A 24862-nucleotide genomic window follows, 5' to 3' on the forward strand; every position below is an offset into this window, starting at 1 on the left:
ACGCCCAGTCCACACATGAATAAATGATACACGGAGAAACAATGCATGTGCAATTTTCCACTTAGAAACTAAAAAAGTCACGATAGTGTGTAAAGGGGCATACATACTATGACTATGATGCTATATGATGGGATGTGACGCTTCACGCTTCACATTACAATCAACAAATCTTTATTACACCCTATAACGCAGTTTTAAATGTTTTTTAATACGTTTGTGAACTATAACTATGGTGTATAAAAAGGTAATGGATGATCGTTTAGTAAAACACAGTCGTAACAATATATTAACCTAGAATCACTCTCAGTTGAGCGTGTACCTCCGCCAAGGCCCAACAGTTCCCATTGGACACCACATTTAAACTCACTGGATCTGGATTTTTATTTTAAAAGATATCAGTCCCCTAAACACGCCTGATTTGTTTTCATCAAGATCCATGAATTACATGAAAACGTTATAAAAATCTCACAATGTTGAAAAAAGGGACAAATTTCATCCATCCCCTGATTCGGATCCACGCCAAATTTGTATTGCTTCTTCACGCTCCACCACTTTACAAGATTTCTTGGAAATTAATAAAGTCGTTTTTTGCACAATCCTGCAAACAAACAAAACGCAGATGGAAACATAACCTACCGGGCGGAGGTAACAATGTTAATTTGTGAAACACTGCATATTGATATTCCATTAATGTCCCGTGTGACTCCTGTGTCTTGTCACCTAATTACTCTCTAATCTCTGTGTAAATATAATTGTAAATTCAAAACATTGGTTTAAATCTTCATCCTGGAATTATCCACCTGCACAATTTAGGTGGATTAAAAAAAAGTCAATCTTGTCCCTTGGTAGAGGATGGCACATTATTGGTTTGCCGAAATGTATACTTTGTGGAGAAAGTCACAAAATTGAGGAAATAAAGAAATTACCGCTTATATTCAAATTTGGTGATACAAGATCCTGGAACAGCACAAATAAAGACGAGATCAACAAACAGGCTTTTCCAAGTCACAGCTTGAACATTTACATGGAGAGCCTTTTTTCTCGAGTTGTGTAAAAACACTATTATCGCAGCTGTAACAGGAAAAACATCCATTTTAATGACCAACATCAGCCCGAGTGTGACGACCGGTACGACGTGAGACGGTTCTGATTCATCCCGCGGTGCCGCCGGCGGTCCGGAGCTCCGCAGCGTCCCTTTAATCCAGAGGCTGAGTCATGAGGCCTCGGTCGAGTTTCACACAGTGTGAATTTTACAAGCTTGATTTTCCATTCAGCAGGAGTAAATAGCCGCGCTCATTGTCAGTCCAAATGTGCAATAAAACACACGCCAGGTCATAAATCAGAGCGGCTGCTGAGTGATCAATCACACGGCTGTTAGGGTTCGCTGTATGTGACGACGCTCGATGATACAATGGCTGCTGCGGGTGGGGGGGGGGGCTGTTAGTGGACGCTGACCGTGCAACACTGAGGCTTCGTCTTCGCCCTGCGAGGATTTGTGTTTGTGTTCTGTGCAGGTTTAATAGACAGGTGTCAACAGTCGTTTTCTGATGGAGGCTGGTTGAGTGGAGATCACATGAGCAAAAACACGTCCAAAAGGTTGAGAATCTGATTTTTTAAAATCAATATTCAAAATATTTTAGAGCTTTACATCTTGTTTACTCTGTTATGTGTCGGATGCCTTGTTGTGACACAGCAATTCCCCCATTTGGGATCAATACATCCAACCATCCGCCGTGCTATTGTAATTCTAAAAGATATTTCCTTAACCTTTTGATTTCTTTTCTTTCTTTCTTTCTTTCTTCCACTCTGTGCATTTTAGTGCCATTACAGTTTTAAAGAAGTCTCAGCTGGGGGTTGTGTTGAGTGAACAATCTCAGAATCTTTTCCATTAAAGTAAAACATATACGGAAAAGAAAAAGAAATGTTCCCTGAGGTGAAGTGTTCAATTTATAAAGAAAAGCTCAAAAGTTTACAAGAACAAAACTGTAAAACTCTCCCTGATCATAAAGTCATAAATTCACAAGAATAAACGGTTGGAGATTAAAATCACTGGTGTATGAAATGAGACAGGAGGAGATTGTTGGTTACGAATTCAAATGGGATCTGTAAGTTTTCTGTTTAACCTTTAGTTCATTGATCATGTTTGACTCTCACCACACAACAAACTCCTCATCTCCACCTCCTGCCTGGTCAGTCTGCTCCTCACGCACAGCTCAGCCTTCTCTCTCTCTCTCCCTCCTGCAAACCTCCATCCCCTCTTTACCCTCGGCCTTCGCCTGCCACCGCCCTCATCTCCCTGATAAATCATCTCATTATCACTCAGACCTCCCCTCTGCATTTCAATTATAACCGATTCTCCACTATTTACTTTGTGTTACATCCAACTGCAAAGTACGTGACACTCACTTGATGAGATCGTCCCCTGCAGACGGTAAAACTAACTTTTCTGGGACTTTAATATCAGAGATTTTATGATCGCATAGAATATACGACTATTTTCTTTTTTCCATATCACTTTGTACCTGAAACTGACCAAATATCCGTGGTGAGACCAGTTTTCAATATAAAAATAAATAGATAAATTACCCTACAAGCAAGTTTTAATTTTTTGCATTGATAACTTTTCTAGCCTCAAATTCTCCAATTTTTTGCGTCTGACGGACGTTTTCACGAAGTCTGTTCTTCGTCCTGAGAGATGAAGCCGAGACAAAGAGGTTTTTCTTTCACATCTCATCACTGTGATGGAGTGAGACTAAGTGCCCTCAGCCTGATATGATATCATTAAAGTCCTCTAATGCCTCTCAGGTTGGGTGGAGGCTCCAATAACCATCCGAACGGGAAGGGGCGGACACAGGGCAGATCCATCTTGGTTTATTGATAAGAGACGGCGACAGCGGCCGACACGTTCCAGCTCTGAGCCGTCATCGGCACCTCACTCGAATTATCCGGGCGTCTACCTGACTGATCAGGTGCTTGCGTGTGCCATTTGTAAACATCGATATATATCAACACGGCCAAATGAATCACCGCATCTCAGTGTGATTACAAATGAGCTAAAACACAGAGTAGCTTTGTGTTTTGTTCAAATTGAAACCATATTTCACACATTATGGTTCCTTTTGTCCAGCTGCCTCTCACTGGCATATATCTGCATACGTTTATTCTGTCTTTGGATTTTCTACAACACTATAACCTTCTCACCCCTCCCACCATCTACAACAGTTTAAACTCTTCTCTCATCTGCAGAAATCTCCTTGTTAACAAGTCATTAATTGGCTTAACAGTCTTTTTTTAAAACAAGTAAAGAAAACTGCAGATGTGGTGAATTAATTTCAAATGTTAGGATCAAGTCTCGTGTCGGGTCAAGAGTTTATTTAACTTAATTCGTTTCTTGTTGTTGGCTTTCAATTTTTCATTTTTAACTTTGTAAATCACGATATAACTGTGATTTGAAAGTTGCTATAGAAATTAATTATAAGTATTTTCTATTATTGGGCAGTAGTTTGCCCTCTAATCTGAAATCCTTATTAAAATATCAGTCGTACAAGAAGCTGGTTTATAAAATCTGACTGTGCCGATGAAAAGGTTGATTCTCGAATCGGTGAAACAAAGATAAATTGATCCGTTGCAACATTTGCAGTTTTTATTCCGTGTTTGAATCAAGAGAAAAATATTTATTCTAATGCCACTGATAGAAAAATGTTCCTGGCTGTTTCAAAAGAGACAATCGGATACGTTTCATCATTTGTAGTATTTTGTCTCTAATGGTTTTGCACAGGACGTACAAATAGATCAGTGAACGACTGAACACAAATATGCAATAAAAAAGAAGCATGTGGACATTTTAAGAAAACACAGCAGCTGGTGTCTATTGAAAATGGAAGTTTTAAATATGCTTAAACCATCTATTGAAGCTCCTCTAGAGAGAGAGACTTTTTACTTCAGACCCTTTTAATGCTGCTTCGTTACATTTTCATGACTGGATTCTAATAAGATTTACTCACGTACAGTACGATTTTCATTTGAGTCATTAACTACGTTTATGTTAACTTTCTATTTTCGATTTGTTTGTTTGGTGTATTTTGTGAATTAGGCCCCATTATGTCCCATCTGTTGTTTTCCGATGCATAAAAAAGCTCAAGTTCAGGTATCGTCTCCTGATTTAAACTGTAATTAACTCTATTCAATTGCTATAAATGCAAACTATGTCATCATTCATCCATCCGTTATCTGCACTGCTTAAGGGTTTGGGGGGGCGTGAGGTGGGGTACACCCTGAACTGATCGCCAACCCGAATCTGCATCTCTCCCACACAGAAAGGCCCTGACAAAATAGGGATTTGAACCAAGAACCTTCTCTGTTGTGAGTCCTAACCCCTGCACCATCGTGCCCCCGCCGTGTAACTAAAATAGTCTTTTTTATCAAATCTCCACATCACTCCCACTCTTGCACCGAACACACGAGTACGTGAATTTGGCTGTTTCTTTACATAATGCTCAGAAGGAGTTCTAAAAACAGCAGAAACCTCCTCGTGTTTAGTGCAGGAAACGATCCAGCTGACATCCCACCAGGTCCCGTGCACGAGCACACGGAGGCCGGTTTGTTTAACGCCTCAAAACGAAGGTGGTGATGATGCATTAACTTTAAGAGGCTGAGCTTAGCGAGAGCAGCGGCAGATGCACATGAGGAAAAGATGTCCTGAGAAGATCCTGTCACCATCTGTGGGGCTCGTTTGTCTCAGCAGCGTGGCAGCGACAGGTGGAGTGAGAGAGAGGGGGGGGGGGCTGAAGACAGACGGAGAGAAGTTGATGCGCAGCCCTCTGACAGTTGAAAGGGAATGAGAACCAGCCACACAACTTCTCGCTTTAGCACAGGCCCACGCATCCACGCCGCGTGTGCACAGACGCCTCCGAGATGTGACAGACGATCGTCTGGCGACGCGACACGAGCGCAAGGAGAACAAAACGGAAAACAAACAAAACGAATCACAAAGTACGAGGGCGTGCATTTGGTATGCAGAGGAAACTACGAGGAACAAGAGAGAGGGACAAGGCCTAGCAGATGGAGACGCGTGTGTGTGTGTGTGTGTGTCCGATAAGTCAAGACAAAAGGTGCTTCTTATCCACCGAGCTCCAACAAACAAGGAAAAACCAATGAACAAATAATCGTCGATAAGGAGATAAACAGCGATGCAGCTGGAAAGTTTCCGGCCGAGGGTTTATAGCGTTTATCTGCACTAACATATACATGCCCTCTACAAAAAAAACACTCACACTTTAAACAGTTTGGGTTTGAAATTAAAATCAGATTTCAAAGAGCCTTCTCGCTGTGGGGCAACAAAGAGGAGCCTCAAATGACAGATTATCTGTTGAAATTAGCATCTCTGCCCGTGTGTGTGTGTGTGTGTGTGTGTGTGTGTGTGTGTGTGTGTGTGTCTCTTGTCCTAAAGCATCTCATTTGAATTCTTCAAATGTGATATGTGCAAGGTGGGACTCACACTCACGTAAACAGACAGATGTCTCTTGGGATTATGTAAAATGGTCATAAATCTGCAGCCTAGTCAGATCTTTTCCACCCGGCACCTAAAACCATATTAAATCTTCCCTGGTACATTATTTCGGTGAGGAAAAATGACTAATAGAATAATCCCTCGTCATCGCTTTAGAGCCTGACTCTAAGCTCGTCACAAATCCAAAACAAAGGGCGTCTGAGGCAGTGGAAACCAAAAATAAGCCGCGAGGAGGCTGTGTTTTCGTGGCGGAGAGGGCAGGTGAGGCTGCGGTGGAGGAAAGACTTCATTTCCAGGATCAAACGGTGTTTCAGAGATAAATCCTGTGATTGCAGAAATGTGAGGCACTTAAGTTTGGAATAAAGTCAGCGTTTCCACACATGAATATTCATGTGGGAAAGCTCTGCTCTTCTGCAAGTGAAATACTTTTTGTGATTGAGTTTTTCTTGTTTTTTCCGCACTGTACATCTCAGTTAAAGTAAAAGTACTCGGCCTGGCTGTGGCCCAGTTGTGTCGGTGGTTCCTCAATCTGCATGTCTAAGTGTCCTGGGCAAGACACTGAGCTGAAAGTGTCCCAGTGTGTGTATTTGTACAACAGCCCAGCGCTGCATGAATGTGTGTGTATGAATAGTGCTATACAAGTCCATTCACCTTAGTGAAGCTAATTTACCAACTTCATGTGTTGTATAGTAGTTTATTTTATACCCATACATCATGTTTTACAAACTAATCACATGTTTGTTTGTTTTTAAATACTATAAGTACAATATTCAACTTTGAAATATAGTGAAGTGGAAGAATTGAAAGTACTCAGCATGTAGTAGAACATGCAAAATATTCAAATATTCATCAGATGCACGAAGTTACATTCAATCCCCACATTTGAATTAGAGCATATTATAAGAGCTTAATGTTTAAACCAGAGACTGTATATAAAGATGGACGATGCTCCCACTATCAGGAAATGAAGCCAAAATATCCTGGATACCAACGTCGCCATTTTGTGCCAATGGCGTCACTTGGAGCCAGAGTCTGTGCAGCCGGTGTCGGAAATAAAAAACTGATTGAGCAGCACAAAGGGGAAATGTAGTAAGAAATAAAAAATAAGAACAGAAACTATATCTAGAAAAATCTGCTGTTTATTGAGCATCAAATAATAAATCAAATCCAATCTAATCAGAAACATGAACACAAACAGTGTTGTGTTGGAAATGACAGAAACCGTCTTTGAGAAATATTCATTTGACGTGTACTTGTTTTTATTTTGTCCCTCTGGGAGACGGTGTGTCATCCGTCTTTGTGTACAGTCTATAGGAACAGGATTTATTTGTGTGTGTGTGTATGTGTGTGTACGTGCAGTTACGAGATGTGATCTGGAAGAATTGATAAAAACAGATTTATAATACTGAGCGGGGGAAGGCTTTGCATTACAGAGCATCAAAATGAAAAGAGGGAAAATGTGACCCCTCGATAGACAGTGAGGGGTCGGCTGGATTTTCCTGCTGCTCCAGAAGTTTTTCAGTTACGATTCTCACGCCTGTCAGAGCTGAAATATGAAGAAACATCGACAGTCTGACTTCTGGAGACTAATGTGTCAAACACAGCTTTCAGAGAATTTATCTCTGAAAGAAGAAATTCTGTGTGTGTTTGGTTGATTTATGGGCAGAAATAAAAACCTTGAATCAACATATGAATCAACATAAACAGTCTTTTTATCGGTTCTTTTGTTCCAACAATGGCTGGTTTTATGGACAAATGACTGTCACGTGGTCGTTAAAAATGTGCGTTGTAACTAAAAGAAAAGCCTGATGGACGTAACGTTTTTTATGACATTTACGACATTACAGATAAGAGGAGTCTCAACAAGCGCTTCATCCAAAACCCCTCAGTGGACACGTTGCTGGGTGTGAAGTCGATCTGATGAGCGGCTGTTGTTGAAATCAAAACAAAGAAACAAACAAAAAGAAGAGAGATCGGATCCACGGACGTATAAAAAGAGGAGAAGGCGTTTTTAAAGCATCTGTTGTTGAATGGTCCTTTGAACATGAGCATGTTTGCCCAATCAGGCAGTTGCACGAGCATAATGAAGAGAATATGAGGAGGTTGATAAAACAAAGAGGGGAAATCTGACGACGGTCACACACGTTATTAGCAGCTTGTTGCGTCTGAGCGGAGCTGGAACTGTGGGAGAAGGAAGCTGTGATGGAGCTCCGCCTGCTCGCTCACAGGTGTCAATCAAACTCTTCAGGGTAATAACACAAACAGTAGAGAGAGAGTTTTGAACGCACAACTTTCCTATCATGTCGGTCGTTACTGCTTCAATGTGTAATGGAGACCTAACACGCAAATGTAACGAGACTTTTGCGTATCATCTGATTTGTGCTCACAAACTCAACAATCTGTAAAACATAAAATACACAATGTCTGGATAGAGAAACAATGACGCACTCGTTCTGAATATGCGGACACATCTCGGTTGGTTGTGAAACCAGCTGATGAGAATCTTTTGTTTTCATCATCTCGTTCACAATTCCTCCTTCTCCAGCCATTACTCATTCTCTCTCTGCTTCTCTTTCACTGCCCTTGTGTGTGTGTGTGTGTGTGTGTGTGTGTGTTATTATACAGGATATAAAAACACATTTATCACATTGTGCTGCGGCCTGCTGCCTCCTCCTTCCTTTCCAACTCGTGTGAATGTGTTTTGTGTGTGTGTGTGTGTGTGTGTGTGTGTGTGTGTGTACTGGTGCTCGGAGGCTGTTCATGGGTTTTCTTGTGCGAAGGCATTTTGTTTACACGAAATCATGTTTTATGTATGTAACACATGCAAACATTGCAGCTGTAGTGCATGTCTTAGCAAAGCTATGCATTAAAACTGTGTTGTGCATGTGTGTGTGTATGTGTGCATGTGTGTCTGTGTGTGTGTCTGTGCACTGGCATGGATGTCAGCGCTTTATTGGCCGGTCCAGTGAATCAGTGAAGCAGTGTCCTTTGGTCAACAGATTTTATGAGGTTTGGACAAAAGGTTTACAGGGTTTCATCGGATTTGTTACACACACATACCTGCACACACACACACACACACACACACACACACACACACACACACACACACACCCTCTCCATGCAGAGTCAGTCCAATCACACTTCTGGAGTCACCGTTGCTATGTAATGACCTTGGCGAGCGTTCTGTGGGTTTGTCCAGAGAAGCTCCAGCCTCATGAGGTGTTGACCTCCGCCCTCCTGGTTGGTCGCTGCTTAGTGTCTCATGTCACTGAGCAGCTCCCCCCCACCCCACCACACACACACACACACACACACACACACACACACACACACACACACACACACACACACACACACACACTCACACACAATACGAGTCAGGAGGCTCGTATTGTACATTATTTTTTATCCCATCTCCTTACACTGAAAACAATGAGGCTACTGGTTCCCATGATGACTGACTGGTTCCCCATCCCCTCACGGCCAATGAAGTGGCTCATTACAGCTTAAGGAGGCATGGACACATTGAAGTGTACACACACAGACACACACACACACACACACACACACAGTCTGACTTCACCTAATGCTGATTTAGCAGCACATACCATCTGTCTGGAATGATTAACCTTTCCATCAATCAGCGGTTTCTCCATTTTCCAGACACACATTTACAAAGTACACACACGTCTCACAGGAGCTGAGTGTCAACACATCTCATTCAAACGGACGTGAAACAAGACGGTTTGATTCTCTGTGTGTTTAAAATATTTAGTAGTGAATGTTGATTAGCTTTTTAAAAGAAAATGGCTACAAATTGCAATACTAGGTCAAAGCTAGGTCGAATTTTTGTCTTGTCTTCACTAGACAAATTGTGTGTATTGCTTATTCTTTAAGGGCCAATCAGCTGACATTGAGGGGACAGGTCGTAAGGTCACATTCACACATACAGGCAATCTCCAATTATCATAATCTGTATGTGTTAGAAAACATGCAAACTCCACACCGGAGGTTCGAACCCAGACCCTTCTTGCTACGATGTGACAGAGCGAACCACTGCACCACCGTGGCGACTCTCTGTTTAACTCTCATGTTCCTCTATTGACTTTAGCTTTGCTTGATAGAATTGTGATCAGTATCAATTACGACGTGATTAATGTTGCAGGATTAGCTGAAGTTCATTGATTAACTCAGACAGGATGAAAACTTTGAAGCTGATGCTTTAGAACTGATGTTTGTTAAGCATGACATTTCATTCTTTTCCTAATTATCCCAAATTAAGGTCCACTTGCCGACACTGATGAAAATGTAGATGAAGCTCTAATGATTTAAATTACCGACAATTTGGCCAAAAGCCTTTCAGAGGACGTTGAAGACAATAAAGTGTTAGATCATCTTCATTTCAGATTTTAGAGATAAATAGACACAGATCATTTGTTCTGTTGAAACAAGTTGAAGTTTGGTATCAGTAAGCAAACTGCCACACGTACCCAGTATCATATCACCCACTGGCACAGTTCCTAGTAGCAACAGCAACAAGACAAAACAAACATTTACATCATTATATACAGTCATCGATAAATTCCCCTGAATCCGACACACTGGACATTTAACTTTATCTTTTCTAAGGTCCAAGCAGAACCCTGTAATCTCACCTCTCACGAGAAGCCGGACGTTACATCAGGACTTGGCTCCGTATCAAAGTCTTCCAAATTGGCTGTTATCAAAATCGTAAGTGCGACTTTACACCAAGCAGTAAAAAGTACAGATGAGCTTTAATGGCGGCGCCGCGGAGGCAGCTGCTGTAATTTAGTTCAGTGGATGGATTCACAGCTCTGGGGCAAAAACTGTGGCAGGTACATTATGACAGAAATAGTCGGGGCAAAATGTTAATGTGCAACATTAAAGCCAAAAGAGCAGAATGTTTCCCAAACACAACAAAGAAAGTTTGATTCCGAGCTTGTGGCCTGTTCTCCAATCATCCTGTACATTTACTCAGCTCTGCAAGAATCACATTAAGCTACAAGCACCAAGTGAACTAATGCGACACACATTGCATTTTTGTCTCTTAAAAGCAGAGGGAGTAAAAGTCTGTTTATCAGTGTAAAAAACAAAACAAATTGATAACAGGATATTTAGGATTTTAGAACAGCAGCACATTCTGAAACCCCTCAGGTTCCCTTCGGCAGGACGGGATCAGGAACCGGCGATATCTGTACGTTGTTGTTTCTGATGCACAGACGCTGTCACCTTTACGGCCTCCTCCAGGTCCATGTGTACGTATTTTCTCACCTGAAATGTCGCCGACACATCGTTGTGAATGGAAGCGCTCGTATTAAAATGAGATTTAAGGTCTCTGACCTGGAAGCTGGGACTCCGCCAAGAGGTTGCAAGTTAAATCTGTGGAAAAACAAGATGATTAATGGCACCGAGAACAAGTTCTGGAACACAGGGGGGTGGGGGGGCTTTAGGGAAACTGCTCAGAGATGATTAGCATGAGCAGCTTGAATTAACCTGTGGGTTTCTCTCTAGTTTAAGGGGTGACAAGTCCAAAAGGTTTGGATCCACTAGACCTGGAGTAAAAGCTCGAGGAGGGATGAAGATATTTCTTTACAGTTTGTAATGTTTGAGCAGAACGGACGAACCCGTGTGTGTGACCCTCTGGTTGTCGAGCCCTCTGAGCCAGAGACAACTTGAAACCTCCCGACATCGATGCAGAAAGATAAAATGCTACGTTTCTAAATTAATTTCACGAAAACAAATAACCGACAAAAATGCAAATTCAAAATGGAACAATCAGTTAGAAACAAAGATTTTATATCTACTACTATTTAAAGTCCTTGTGTGTGTGTGTGTGTGTGTGTGTGTGTGTGTGTGTCAGAGAGAGACAGACAGAACTGAAGAGAGGAAGAGGGAGAGATGCTTCCCACCGTGAGTTATACTTTGTAGCCTCGGCCATTTGTCTGGTGAAGTTCTGAAGCCAAACTTTGCTGAAGTTTTCAGACAGGCCATAACACGCTCCACCTACCAGAGCACATAAGCTCTGCTTTCTATTACGGAGAAATCTCTCTCTCTCTCTCTCTCTCTCTCTCTCTCTCTCTCTCTCTCTCTCTCTCTCTCTCAGCACCCAGGCCCCATATTTCACTGCATGCTCTGAAGACAACAGATAACTACAGTAGAGCTGCTTGTTTGGAAGAGTATTGAGTCTAAAGAAATGAGCTCTTGAAGGAGTAATTCACAGAAAACCACAGTTCTGAGCATCAGATTCAAATCTCACTGCCTCTGCTTCAGTCAGATGAGATTCTCAGAAATCAGTTGCCTGGTTACACCAGGATGGAGCAAAGAGATATTAGAAAAATATGATAAAAATCTATATTTTAAACCTTTTTTAAATTTTATATAACAGTTGAGATACTGATGAGACACATCTGAATTTCATTTCTACAAATTTGTAAAAAAAAACAAAGCTTAAAGTCATTATAATAAGAAACTTTCTCAAAATAATGACTTGATGTCTCAAAATAATAAAACCTTATAGTTTTGACTTGGCATTAACACTTAACAATTTGTTTTTCTTTCACTGGAACAACTGGGCTTCCATCAGAGGGTAGAATATGCACCAGTCAGGTCAGCATTCAAGAAGCTGTTAAAGAAAAAGCACATCACTGTTCGTTTCTATCCTTTACTGACGTATCAAGATAACGTTTGGGTGGAATTAAACCGTTGCAGGAGAAGATGGTTCAACGAAATGATGCCACTCTACTTCATTTTAGATTCTCCCGCTTTCATGGTGAATTCACATGCATGGAGCTCCCTTTGTATTGACTCTGCATGTGTGAGCTTGGGTTGTCACTGTGGACAAATGTAAACATCTCAAACTGCTCCTGTACCGTAAAGCGCTGCTGATCGTCTGCATTGTTTCAGTTTGCTCCAAACACATTTTCCACAGGAGGTTTTATCCCCCCCCCTGCTGTTTGTGTGTTGGTTTAGTTTTTTTGTTTGTTTCTCATTCAGCAGGATAATGCTAAAACTCCTTGAAGGATTACCATGAAACTTGATGAAGGAAGAACCTCTTGAATTTTGGTGCAGGATTTTTTTTATCACTTTCTTTAACATTGCGACATTGTTTTTTGTGTTTTTCCACATTTGATTAAAATTTTTACGATTTCTATGAATGTGTGAAAATCTGGATCTCGTGAATTTAAATGTGGTTTGTTAGGGGGACTGGTGGGCTTGGGTGGAGGTATCTGCTCTATTGAGTGACATCCCAGCTCTACCATAGCGTGTCCTTGCACTGGAGCTCATAGGTCCTTTGCGAAGACGTGAGTGTTTTCCAGCAAAGTGAAAGTACACGTCAGCGCTGGAGAAATGTATTACAGAGCCGGAGTAGTTTGAAAGATGTCTATGAACGTTTTGACACAACTGCAGAGGAAACAACAAGCTACAAACCACTCACAGGCGCCTTTCTGGCCTCCAGGCTGAAAGTATTTGATTCCCAAAAGATGGATTTTTAGTGGACTTCCTCCTCTAACACGTCCTGAACAGAAACAGGTCACATTGAGCAGCGTGTGCAACACAACGCTGAAGCTGGACAGACACGTAATGGCGGCAGATTTGTGCGGCGGATTCCGCTGCCCGTGTGCGTTCACCCTGGCAGGTGTGTAAAGTCAGGTCTTTTTGGAAACACCGCGGTAACAGCAGCGTTCCTGTGTGGTTATTGGAGTCCATTAGTTTTGCATGTGTACAATGTGGGAGCCTGACAAATCCTTTTATATCAGAGAGTGTGCATGTGTGAGTGTGTGTGTTTATTTGTCTGGGATCACACAAAGCTTTCAGACATGTTTATCTTCAACATTAGTGTGTGTCCGAGAGTGTGTACATGTGTGTGTGTACCGCAGAGTGTGAAATCCCATTATGCGTGTTAAAACCCTCTCTGGCCTACTGCCTTCTCCGAGAGAGAGAGAGAGAGGGAGAGGGAGAGAGGGAGGGAGAGAGAGAGAGAGAGAGAGAGAGAGAGAGACAGAGAGAGAGAGAGAGAGAGGGAGAGGGAGAGAGAGAGGGAGGGAGAGAGAGAGAGAGAGAGAGAGAGAGAGAGAGAGAGAGAGAGAGAGAGAGAGAGAGAGAGAGAGAGGGAGAGGGAGAGAGAGAGGGAGGGAGAGAGAGAGAGAGAGATTTCTCTCCGACACCTGTGTGTGTGTGTGGTTTTCAGGTCAGGACTAAGAGTGTGTCACACTTTGTGTATCAGCTTTTAGAGAAGTGGTGATGATGGTATTTTTCTTTTTGTAAAATTATTTTGCGTATGATAATTGGACACAGACAGGAAGTGTGGAGGAAGGATCTGCACCAACGTGTTCACACTTTTCATCCAGATCCATGAATTACTCTCTGAAATATCAACGAAAGTGTAAAAACAAACCACCTCATCTCACAATGTCAAAGAAAGTGATAAAAAAGATTTCTGGAAAGAAAATCATCAACAAAAATATAGAGATACACGTTCACATATTCTGCCTTTAAGTGATGAATAGTATTTTTTTAATGCGATATGAAACGGAGATATATAAAAGACAATAAGGTCAATATAAATGTTGATTTAAAGAAAATTGGAACACAAAATAAAAGCTACCACATAAAAGTTTGAATTTATCATACAAAAATCTAATAAGGAAATACACTAGATGGCCAAAAGTATGTGGACACCTTTATGTTTTGCACATTTTCTACAGAATAGAATTAATAATGGACAAATTTAATGATCCACTTTTACTTGGATATCATACAATTTAGATTTTATCATTAATATACATTTTTTCTCAGATCGATTTAAGACTGATTGAAATTTAACTCTCTGAACCTGTTTGTCAACTAAATTAAATCTCGCACTTCTTCCTACTGAGGCCTTTGCTGTGATTTGCTTATTCAATGCAGTTTAATGAAGCTCTTACACTTTCCACCTCTGCTTCCCTTTTTTTACTCCTCCCTCCCCCTTCTCCTCCTCCTCCTCTTCTCCTCCTCTCCTCTCTGAATACTAAACACATTACGTAACCATGCAGCGCTACAGAGGATCATCCACGGCGTCTCACATGTTCGCTTCCCTCTGCAGGGGAGTGACAAGTGGGAGCACCGCAGGGCCGATGGAGATGTATATCAGCAGAGCCTGTAATTCTGCCATAACCCCAACACTGTGAAGACAAAGGGGGGGGAGATGGACAGACAGGGAGGCTCCGCTGCCGAGAAGCAGACAGAGACGGATGACACGCAAACATTGTGCTGGGATGAGAGAAAGTAAAAAGATCGTGTATCAATAGTGTTGATATTTTCTCCCACTGCGTCCCAGTAGCTCTCCCATTCGACACAGCGGTGCACGTCTCCCCCCTTTTCTGTCAACGCCACAGGCCGGGTAGCAGGCAGTGGAATATTTCTATCATAGAAATGTCCGTCACGCTCCGTGTTTCCATATCTCTTATAGAAACGTCCATCACGCCCGGGTGTGGACGTCAGCTCAACCGCCACGTCCCCCCACCCCCGCCCCACCCCACCCCTCACTCCATCGCCACTACCCATCAGCCCCCTCTTTTAAAGCCCCCAAGGCGGAGACGGGCCATCAGGGATGTGTGATGTGTGTTCTGTAAGTCAATCACTCTGATAAAAGACAAGGGGGTTGGGTGATGAGGATGGGAAACAAATGACGTCCTTATGGAAGTCTTTGAATTGTGTTGACACACAAACACACACACACACACACACACTTGTCCCGTGTCTCTTGTGTAGTTGAACTTGCCTCGGAGCGAGCTGCTTTTTGATCTCTCCTTCATACTCTCTCTCTCTCTCTCTTTTTCCTCTTTGCCACCTCACTTCGTTTTGCCGCGTAATCTAATGTAATCCAAATGGCTCACTCATCGATCGCACAAATCTCATGTGTCGTTTGCGCCTTGTAAAGTGTGTGTTTTGCGTGGTGCACACACACACACACACACAAGTAGTTCTATTCCAGCACAGACTGTGGAATACGCTGTGATGTGACGTCCCCAAGACACCGAGCAAAGATTAATTCTTCTTCACAAGCTCGTCCACAGGGATCATTCAGCCTCACGGTGAAAACAGGGGCGGAAGGTGTTCGCCGTCTTTTACTGATTTTAAATCTACATTTAATAAACCTTCTGAGGTGTGAACTCTGCGAGGGAGAATCACGCCAACAAGGCCGCAGAACTACAGATGAAGTTTTCGATGACTAATACAGAGAAGGCTCCAAGGGCGGAACGATAGAAAGACAGACTGAGGGACAGAGCAGAGAAGTAGAAAAGAAAGACCCATGTTATTCCCGAGCAATGACAAGTCCCGTGGATTCAACTCAAACAGCTCCAACGAAAGCCTTTGAACTCCGGCAGAGAAATGAGCTTGTGAATTCAGCCTCTAAGCAGAGAAATTTACACGATGAACTCAAAGCATCATAACAAGCGCCTCGCACGTCTCTGTCAGGGCTGCAGGCAACAAAGAGAGAAACCGTAAACTACCAAACGTCCGTGTTTCTGTGTTACATAAATACCTAAATTATTTGGGAGCGATTCCCAAAAATAGGCTTATAAATCAACACGGAGCTTTAAGAGGAGCCGCGAACAACAGTCGGGGGTGGTTCCACAGCGAAATCAAGACGTTTGCAGTGAGCGGGAAATGAAACATTAATGTTGAGCACCTTTGATGTAAGGAAATATAAACAGACGATGCTGTAGCTATTGTGCATCACTGTTCGGTGTGGCGTTTGGAGGGAGACACTGTGGAGACCAGACGGTTACAGCTCCCACAATGCACCTGTGATAAACCAGACTGTAGAAACACAGAGGTTACAGCAGTAACCGCAGTGCTCTGCATGTTAATTAATGCTAATCCTGACTTGTATAACCCTAGGACTGATCTTTGAGTTTGTGTTTTTCGCAGTAAACCTCAACTTTAAGTGCTTCATTTAGTTCTGTGTGAAATTCAGCTTTGTTGAAATGATGGTGAGGAATGATAACTGGCTCCATGAGCTGCCTAATGACGTAGACACTGATGTGATAGTTTGTTCTTTCATTCAACCTTTGTTTTCACATGGGAATGCATTGAGGTGAGCATCTCATTTACAAACAGAACATCAGGACAGTTCCAGCTCAATCTACAGAGAATGGATTTAGAAATAAGTCTTAATACTCACATAAGTTCACTGGATCCAGATCTTTATTCAGATTTGCATCAAATTGCACACAATTCATATTTATCAGTCTTGTAAACATGTCAGATTTTTTAATTTCATCTAGATCCAGAACTTATTCTCTGAGAAATCCAGAAGAATGTTGAAAAACACCCAACTCATAGAGTAAGAGCATATGATGACGTTTCTCACACGTGACTGACACACAATATACCAGAATTACAACAACAAAAACGTCTTAAAAAGCAATAATAAAGGATAGAGCACACACAATATGACACAATCACAAGTTTTATATCATTATGTTAAACAGTCCTACGAACAACATTGGTATTTATCTGATTTAACAGAACCATCAAGATTCAAATTAAATTCAAAATAACAAAAGTAATTGAATATGGATTTTTGTGAATTAAACTCAAAATTAGATCTGGAGATTAGCATCAATATGGAACCCTGTCTGTTACCCTGTGGTTTTTATATCACATCTCACAGTAGCTAACGTGCAGGTGGTGATCAAGTCAGTAAAAAAATCAATGAGCAGCCGTATCGGTCCTGCAGCTGATAAACAGTCTGCTGGAACTGCAGTGAAAATACACCAAGTTCAGTATCTACCAGCAGTAGAAACGTTATCAACCCAGAAGCTCTGGAGAACACAACCCACGGGGCGTAATCATGGCAGATAAATACATATTTTTTGATGATTACAGTTTTCAGCAAATACAAGTCAAAACAATAGAGAGAGAGAAATGTTCTAGTGCCGCCAAATGAGAAATGTTATTGTAATAAAGATGTCAGTCAAAAATAATTGCAATCGCGATCTGATTCCATGCTGCGTGTGACCCGAGTAATTTTCCACATAACAGCAGGGCACAGTGAGAGAGAATTCACCGTCTGGCTGAGGAGCTGGAGGAGAGCAGCTCGACTCCTCAAACTCTTCAAGCTGCAGCTCAGTGTAGCTGCTCCCCTTTGTTTCCCGTCACTGCAATATTTAAAAACTGAGAAAGAAAAAGAAGTGGAAGATGACGACGTCTTGTTCTGCAGGAGCAGTTTGGAGGAACAGTCGCGGTTTCGCTCCGTGAACTCTGATGACGTCGCATTTTCCTGCAAATATGTGTCACAATAAAAACTGTTGAATGTTTTAAAGTGAAGCATCAGCTGTAATACACCTCCGTGCACACACACACCATGCACACACACCGTGCACAGACACACCGTGCACACACACCATGCATACACACACCGTGCACAGAAGCTGAACAGTAAACAGTGGATCAGATACAAGCTTCATTGCTTGTGTTTGAATTTAGCGAGTGAATCAAAGACTTTAAAACCCCCAATGAAAACTACTGTGGAGAGAATGTAAATACAGTGAGTGACTATCGGATGAAACTAAAAACTTAAGCAGTTCGAAATGAGGTATATAATTTTATTATAACTACAAACAAATAACAGATAATATATACCTGTGTTCTAATACATCATAAACGATCACATCATCCTGGTTTAGTGTTGGACGGTAAAGTTTATTTTATTTTCATCATTACCTCATTATTACTTTGTGTTGTCTTCCCTGTTGGTTTGTTTGCTGTGATTGGACGTAACGAAGTACATTTACATTTTCATGTATCTGTATTTAACTAGATTTATTTTCAGGTACTTTTTACTCCACATTTTTACAAAGCGTTGCGTTACATGTTTACAATGTCACTTTCGTTTTTTTAATATTTTGAAATGGTTTTTTAACATTTTCCCAGATTTCCCAGGGAATAATTCATGGATATACATTTACTCTAGATGCAGAAACAATGCATTGTACACAAACACACACACACACACACACACACACACACACATCTAGTACATATATGCACCATGGCCCATTTATCCTCCTGCTTTCTCTTCACCTTCATCATCATTCTTCTGTACATGGCTCCTCGCTTCTTTAATGGGAGCTGCTACTTTTGCACACTGGTTTGGAACAGGAGTAATGGTAGTAATCATGTCTGTGTGTTGTGTGTGTGTGTGTGTGTGTGTGTGTGTGTGTGTGTGTGTGTGTGTGTGTGTGTGTGTGTCTGGTTCTGCATGTATGTGCATATAACAATGTGTGCCTGTTATTAATGTGCTCATGTTTCTGTCACACTCAGAAACAGCTAAGTGCTGTTCATCACTCACACCCTGGAGGGAATGGGGACAGTGTTGTAACGGGTGTGTGTGTGTGTGTGTGTGTGTGTGTGTGTGTGTGTGTGTGTGTGTGTGTGTGTGTGTGTGTGTGTGTGTGTGTGTGTGTGTGTGTGTGTATTTATCACAATACAGGGACAAAAAACTATCTCTGTGTTGATGAACAAATTATTCCAGTTCATTACAACATTTAACACTTAAAATGAATTGATAACATCTGGGAAGATCATACAAGTTGGGGGTTAGGGTTCGACGTAGGGTTAATTAAAACCCTATCTGTTCAAGCAACTTCCTGGTTCAGCTGAAATATCGAGATCTGTAAAGTTTGATCTAATTTCCCTGTGGGATAATTTTTTAGCTAATTCTCCAAATTAAGCAGATTAAATAGCAATTATTCTTAGTATAGAATAAAGCTGTCAGTAATACACACAGTAAACCTGCCTGTATTGTTGCAGATAGATAGATAGATAGATAGATAGATAGATAGATAGATAGATAGATAGATAGATAGATAGCGATTTCTTGAATTATTAGATGGTGATGAACGAAACTATGAAAATACGGTAATGAAAATAAATATAAAACCATATCAAACCAAGTTTTTATGAACCAGAGTCACTGAGTTTTTCAAAAGTACAAATGAACAGCCTTGGTCTAAGGGTTGTGACGTGCAGCAGATATTTTTGAAGGCGTAGTTTTTGAAAAACACTTGAAGTTTCGCATCATGTCTGTATATGATCTAAAAAGCCTCTGATTGATCCTCTGAGCATCAGGATGAAGCAGCTGCATTCAAACTCATGTGTTACTTGAAATCTATTAAGAGTCAAACAAACTGGTGAAGGCACAGTTCGGTGGAAGCACCAGATTCTTGGCAAAGGTAGAAAGAAAAGCTTTGACGCTGCTCAACAGAATACAAGATGTTTATCGTATTTTGAAAGCTTGACTCTGCTCAGACTCCACTGAGTCACACTGGAGATGGTTGTGGATGTTTCACAGAAAAGTCTGAGCGGAGAATCGAACATCGGAAATACAATAAAAGATGTTTTTTTTTCTGTTGTGGGAGCCTCCCTTCTTTTTTGTTGGGTCCATTATAAAGTTTTGTTAACCGGCCTCATTTGCTGCCGCTCTTCTCTCTCTGAAAAGCTACCGGCTCAATATTAACAATAAATGAGAGTGTGAGAAGATTCCTGTCATGTAGGTTTTAAGATTATAAAGTCAAATTACACCAGACTTTCTGTTTTTTGCTTTGTTAACAGCGACTTTGGCTGCTTTTGAAAATAAATATGTATGTTTGTGAATGTATGTCTTACCTCCACCGCAGCTTTAGTGCAAAAACACACACTCCTGTAGTGAGGTTCGATTCCCTGCTGTTTGGCAGATTGTGTGACAAAGGTGACTGGATCAGAGTACGTCCGTAAACTGATACTCCGGGTATTTCCTCTTATACATCAGAAAAGGTGCAAATCTACACAACATATTCACAACCACGGCGTCATAACCCTTTCAGTTAAAGCAAGGTCAGAGTCCACCTCCGTCTTTCTGCACATGGCGCTTTGTACTCGATAAATCTTTGAGTGTGACATGACTGGAAAGTGAGTCGGTCATGATGCTGAGTGCTGGAATATTCCAAGCAGCTGTTTTCTCTGTCTGTGTGTGTGTGTGTGTGTGTGTGTGTGTGTGTGTGTGTGTGTGTGTGTGTGTGTGTGTGTGCGTGTGTGTGTGTGTGTGTGACTGCAGTCGGGGAAGGCGATGAATGATGCAAAATGGAAAAGAGGCCGACAGACTCTTAACGGTTCCTCCTGTGCGTATCACGTTCGTTACTACAAGTGTATTCACTACAAAAGCAGGTCAAGTGCAAACCATCGCTCCCTGCTCGCTGCTGCCCTGCTCTCCTGCCCCGGCGTCTGAACCTTCAGCCGACACCGCTTACCTCGCTACTGAGGGAGGTCAGGCGGAAATCGTCCATCTCTGCATATTAACTAAACCCTTTGGTCTCCCGCCGCCCACTGAGCATCCTCGCCGCACTCCCCCCACGCTCTCCGGCCTCAACAGTTTGTTTACCCGAGCTTAACCCCTCGGTCAGCAAAATGGACATCCTGTGCATATGTGTGCATCTGTTTGTTTGTGTGGAGCTGGCAGCAGTTCCCTCGCCTTTCTCTGGTGGCCTGACCGGGTAGTTTGTCTCGTGCTATGCGGGAGGAAGTATCACCATCAATTATAGATTGTGCTGACTGGCTGGAGAGGCCCCTGCATGTGTGCACACACCCACAGACACTCGCGTACGCCACCGGGCATTTGCGACGTTTATATAAAGAGCGGAGATGAAACTGAAGCTTTACAGAGGGTTGATTCAAACGGAAGGAAATCATCTTTCAAATCCTCACTGATATCTCCTGCAAATAAAATGATGTGAAGCTAAATAAGCAGTTCACTACAGCTTTTCCACCTTTTTTTCAAAGAACAAACAGATAAAAACTGATCTTCGGTGTTACAGAAGATTTCAGTGCGACACTTCCTCTCGACAAGGACACGGAAATGTTCTGAGGATCTTTGTCCTGTTCTCAAAAAGAGAAGCGACGCACAAGCACCTCTCTGCAGCGCTATTCATCTGTAATCAATGAGGAGGGCGCAGCAGCCAAGTGATGCTCGCGAGGAAAAGCCAGACCTTTCGCTCCTTCCCACTCCTCCTCCTTCGCCCCCCGTGACGTCACATCCTGTTTGTTGCCCTCGCGGCGCAGAGAAAGCCTCTCGAAGAGAAGAGAGAGCCACTATTCCAGCACATTCCCCAGACAGAGAGGCACTTCTCATCTCCCTCTCTCCTCCCAGCCTCCTCTTTTTCTCACAGAATCGTTGCCTCTTTCTCTCTCCTCGCCTCCTCATCCTCTGCCTCCCTCACCACCTCCATCCCGCCATCTCCCGACCCTCCCCCCTAAACATCTTTCCTCGCCACTCTCTTACCCCCACGTTTTCCTCCTCCTTCACCCTCCCAGCTCTTTCTTTCCCCCGCATCCCTCTGTCTGTCCTGTTCTATCAGAAATCTGCTGTTTTTTGTTTTGTTTTTCTGCAGGAAGTGTTTTATTTAGAGCAGATTAATTAATTAGATACAGTATCAGAGCCATGGACATTCTTAGCCCAGGCCTATTAAGGCCCCCGAGGCTAATAGTGTGGCAGAAAACGTGAATCTGTGTGTGTAGCAACAAGCTGTGTGTGTTGTTTAGGTCTGCAGGTGCTTGTTGTGTACCCACACCCATGTGTGCACTAAATGGACTTGTCAAGAGGGAGATGTGTGTGTGCATGTGTTAATTTGCGTGCGTGTGGAGGAGTGCATGCATGCCAGACTGTTACATAAGAACAACTACCTCTCGCTCCTCATGCTCGGAGCTGTGTTTGTTGGCGTCTCACCACGTAAGCCACTGTGTTTTATCAGCGATTGTTTCCTAACTCCCTCCTCCTGTCTCTCTCTCTCTCTGCCTCCAGGGACGAGTTCTCACACCGACCAGTGAGCAATGAGGAAGAAAGAGAAGAGGGGCCCGTCCAATCAGAGATGCAGATGGCCACAGGCGACATGAGCACCACCCAGTCTGGCACCAGGACGTCGTCCACTTGCCAGTTTATACCTAACAAATCAGATGTGACCCCGTACTTAAAGAATTGATAGAGTTTACCCAGGAGCAGATACTGCCAATGAAGTGAAACATCCCATTCCTGTATTTCATCCTATGTAAACCCTCAGCGTCTGTCAGAACATTGGAGAATTCAGGAGAACATTTACGATGCTGTGACCGGGCAAAAAAAGAAAATCAACATTCACTGAGATATTCCTCGTTCCCTTTTAAATGGCGGCCGCCCGCATGGATAAATGTTAGATGGCGAGCAGCTCCTCACGGATTTCTCCAATGGATATAGCGACGAAATCCCAAATGGCGCAGAGGATAGGACGGCAGAGGCATCACGTGACTGGAGGTTCGTCGTCGGTGGTCCTGTCCAGGGCCAGCTCCTTCCTCTGTTGGCTCACCCTGCTGTCAATAATGCGGTTGCCGATGGTTACAGCCGACTGTTGGCTCATCGAGGGGGAGAAGGGCTTCGTGTGGCTGGCGATCTGCAGCATGAACCAGCCGCCCTACGAGGCCATCCCCTCCCACATTAACAGGTAAGAGAAGCTATACACTCAGGGCTTTTCTTTTTTTCCAACACAATGTTTCGCCTCTTTGCCGAACGTCTTCAGCCTTCACGTGTCTCCACAGCACCATCGTGGATCTGAGGCTGAACGAGAACAAGATACGGTCGGTCCACTACTCTTCGCTCAGTCGCTTCGGCAACCTCACCTACCTGAACCTCACCAAGAACGACATCAGCTACGTGGAGGACGGAGCGTTCTCAGCACAATTCAACCTGCAGGTGAGACATTACATGACCTGCATGTACTAGACATCCAGATAAATGCACATTCATGTTGATGCATTCAATACATTAACATTCTGCATTGAGGTTTGTTTGGCTTTTTTAAAACTATTTAACTATATTTCTTCTTCATTACAGTTTAGAGGGAAATACATTTTTTTATTTTTCACATACTTGCTTCGGTACTACCCGTGTTACTGCAGGATTCCAATAGAGGGCGCACCACAGAACTCCTGAGCACTCCACTCTATAATCTTTAACTCTGCGACACTCGGGGAGATCAACATTTCACTCATTTCAAGATCAAGACAGAAACACATGACACAAATGTGGAAAACGTCGGGACCTGATCTCACAGCTCGTCTTCAAAGATCTCCCCCAGTTTCTGACGTCTCCCTACCGCCCCCTGCAGCCGGCCCCAGGACCCTAGTTCCCCCCCCCGCCCCAAAACTCCATCAATCAACCAGAAAAACAATCAGCATGAAACAGAATGAAAATCCCTGAAAGTATAGAAAGTTATAATTGGCTTGATCTTTTTTTTTTTTAAGCATCTGCAACATCAAACCGCTCATTACACCTTGTTGCATCAGCGGGCGAATGATCCAATTACATAATATATAATTAACGCTGTGTATTAAAGCTCAGTGTAAGTCGTCACGTAGATAAGCACCAAATGCCAGGCAGGAATTTTAGTTATTTACAAATGTTAAATATAATTTGTATCATTGTTATATAATATGTGAATAAAAATGCAGCTTGTGTTTGGACAACATTTTACATTTATAATATCTGCACCAGATAATCAGTATTAGTGGAGTAAAGCATCTAATCAGGCAGATGAACACAGACACACCTGCTCCTTTTGGATCCCACAAACATTCAGGCGAAAGTGCTTCACCAAACTTAGCTCAACACGTCCGTAATGAGCTGGCACGCTTACACAACTACCCCCAGCTGCTGGAGCCGTGCCGGGAGGTAAAACACAAACAAACAAAAAAAAAAAGATCGGAGTGAATTCGGAACAGCACAGAGGCTTAGATCACCATGTGAAACACGAATTGTTCTCCACCATCGTCTGTTTGTTCGGTCTGTTTCCAGCTTGTAGTGAGCGGTGCCTGGCGCCGGCCGGCTCTTCGGAGATTAGAATAATCCCACTTGTCTTGGTGTCCCCAGGTTCTCCAGATGGGCTTTAACAAGCTGAGGAACTTGACAGAGGGGATGCTCCGAGGCCTCGGCAAGCTGCAGTATCTCTACCTGCAAGCCAACCTCATCGAGGCTGTTACACCCAACACCTTCTGGGAGTGTCCCAACATAGAGAACATAGATCTCTCCATGAACAGGTATTGTCCATGTGCATCTGGTGAGAGAGAGAGAGACAGAGAGAGAGAGAGAGAGAGAGAGAGAGAGAGAGGTGCTGCTGGAATGAATAGTTGATTGGATGAATGAAAGTTAATTGATTTTAAGTCAACTACCTGGTGAAGTCACTTATAAAGCAGTGGTGCTCACACCTCTGCCAAAACCCAATGGTCCCGTTGCATAGACTCATAAATATCAGTTCCATAAACATGTCTGATTTGGATTAA

General features: G+C 42.7%; 1 protein-coding gene across 1 annotated transcript in view; it reads left to right on the forward strand.

Annotated features, from left to right (window-relative positions):
• LOC118100360 (protein ELFN1) overlaps window positions 1-24862 on the forward strand; it is a 100260-nt gene that overhangs the window by 67712 nt on the left and 7686 nt on the right. The window contains exons 3-5 of the mRNA XM_047338243.1: window positions 22356-23028; window positions 23123-23276; window positions 24453-24619. Coding sequence (XP_047194199.1) covers window positions 22745-23028; window positions 23123-23276; window positions 24453-24619 — 605 coding nt within the window. The 5' untranslated portion in view covers window positions 22356-22744. The remainder of the gene's footprint in view (window positions 1-22355; window positions 23029-23122; window positions 23277-24452; window positions 24620-24862) is intronic.

The sequence above is a fragment of the Hippoglossus stenolepis genome, chromosome 2 (genome assembly GCF_022539355.2).
Source record: "Hippoglossus stenolepis isolate QCI-W04-F060 chromosome 2, HSTE1.2, whole genome shotgun sequence".
In the NCBI taxonomy this organism is placed as follows: domain Eukaryota; kingdom Metazoa; phylum Chordata; class Actinopteri; order Pleuronectiformes; family Pleuronectidae; genus Hippoglossus; species Hippoglossus stenolepis.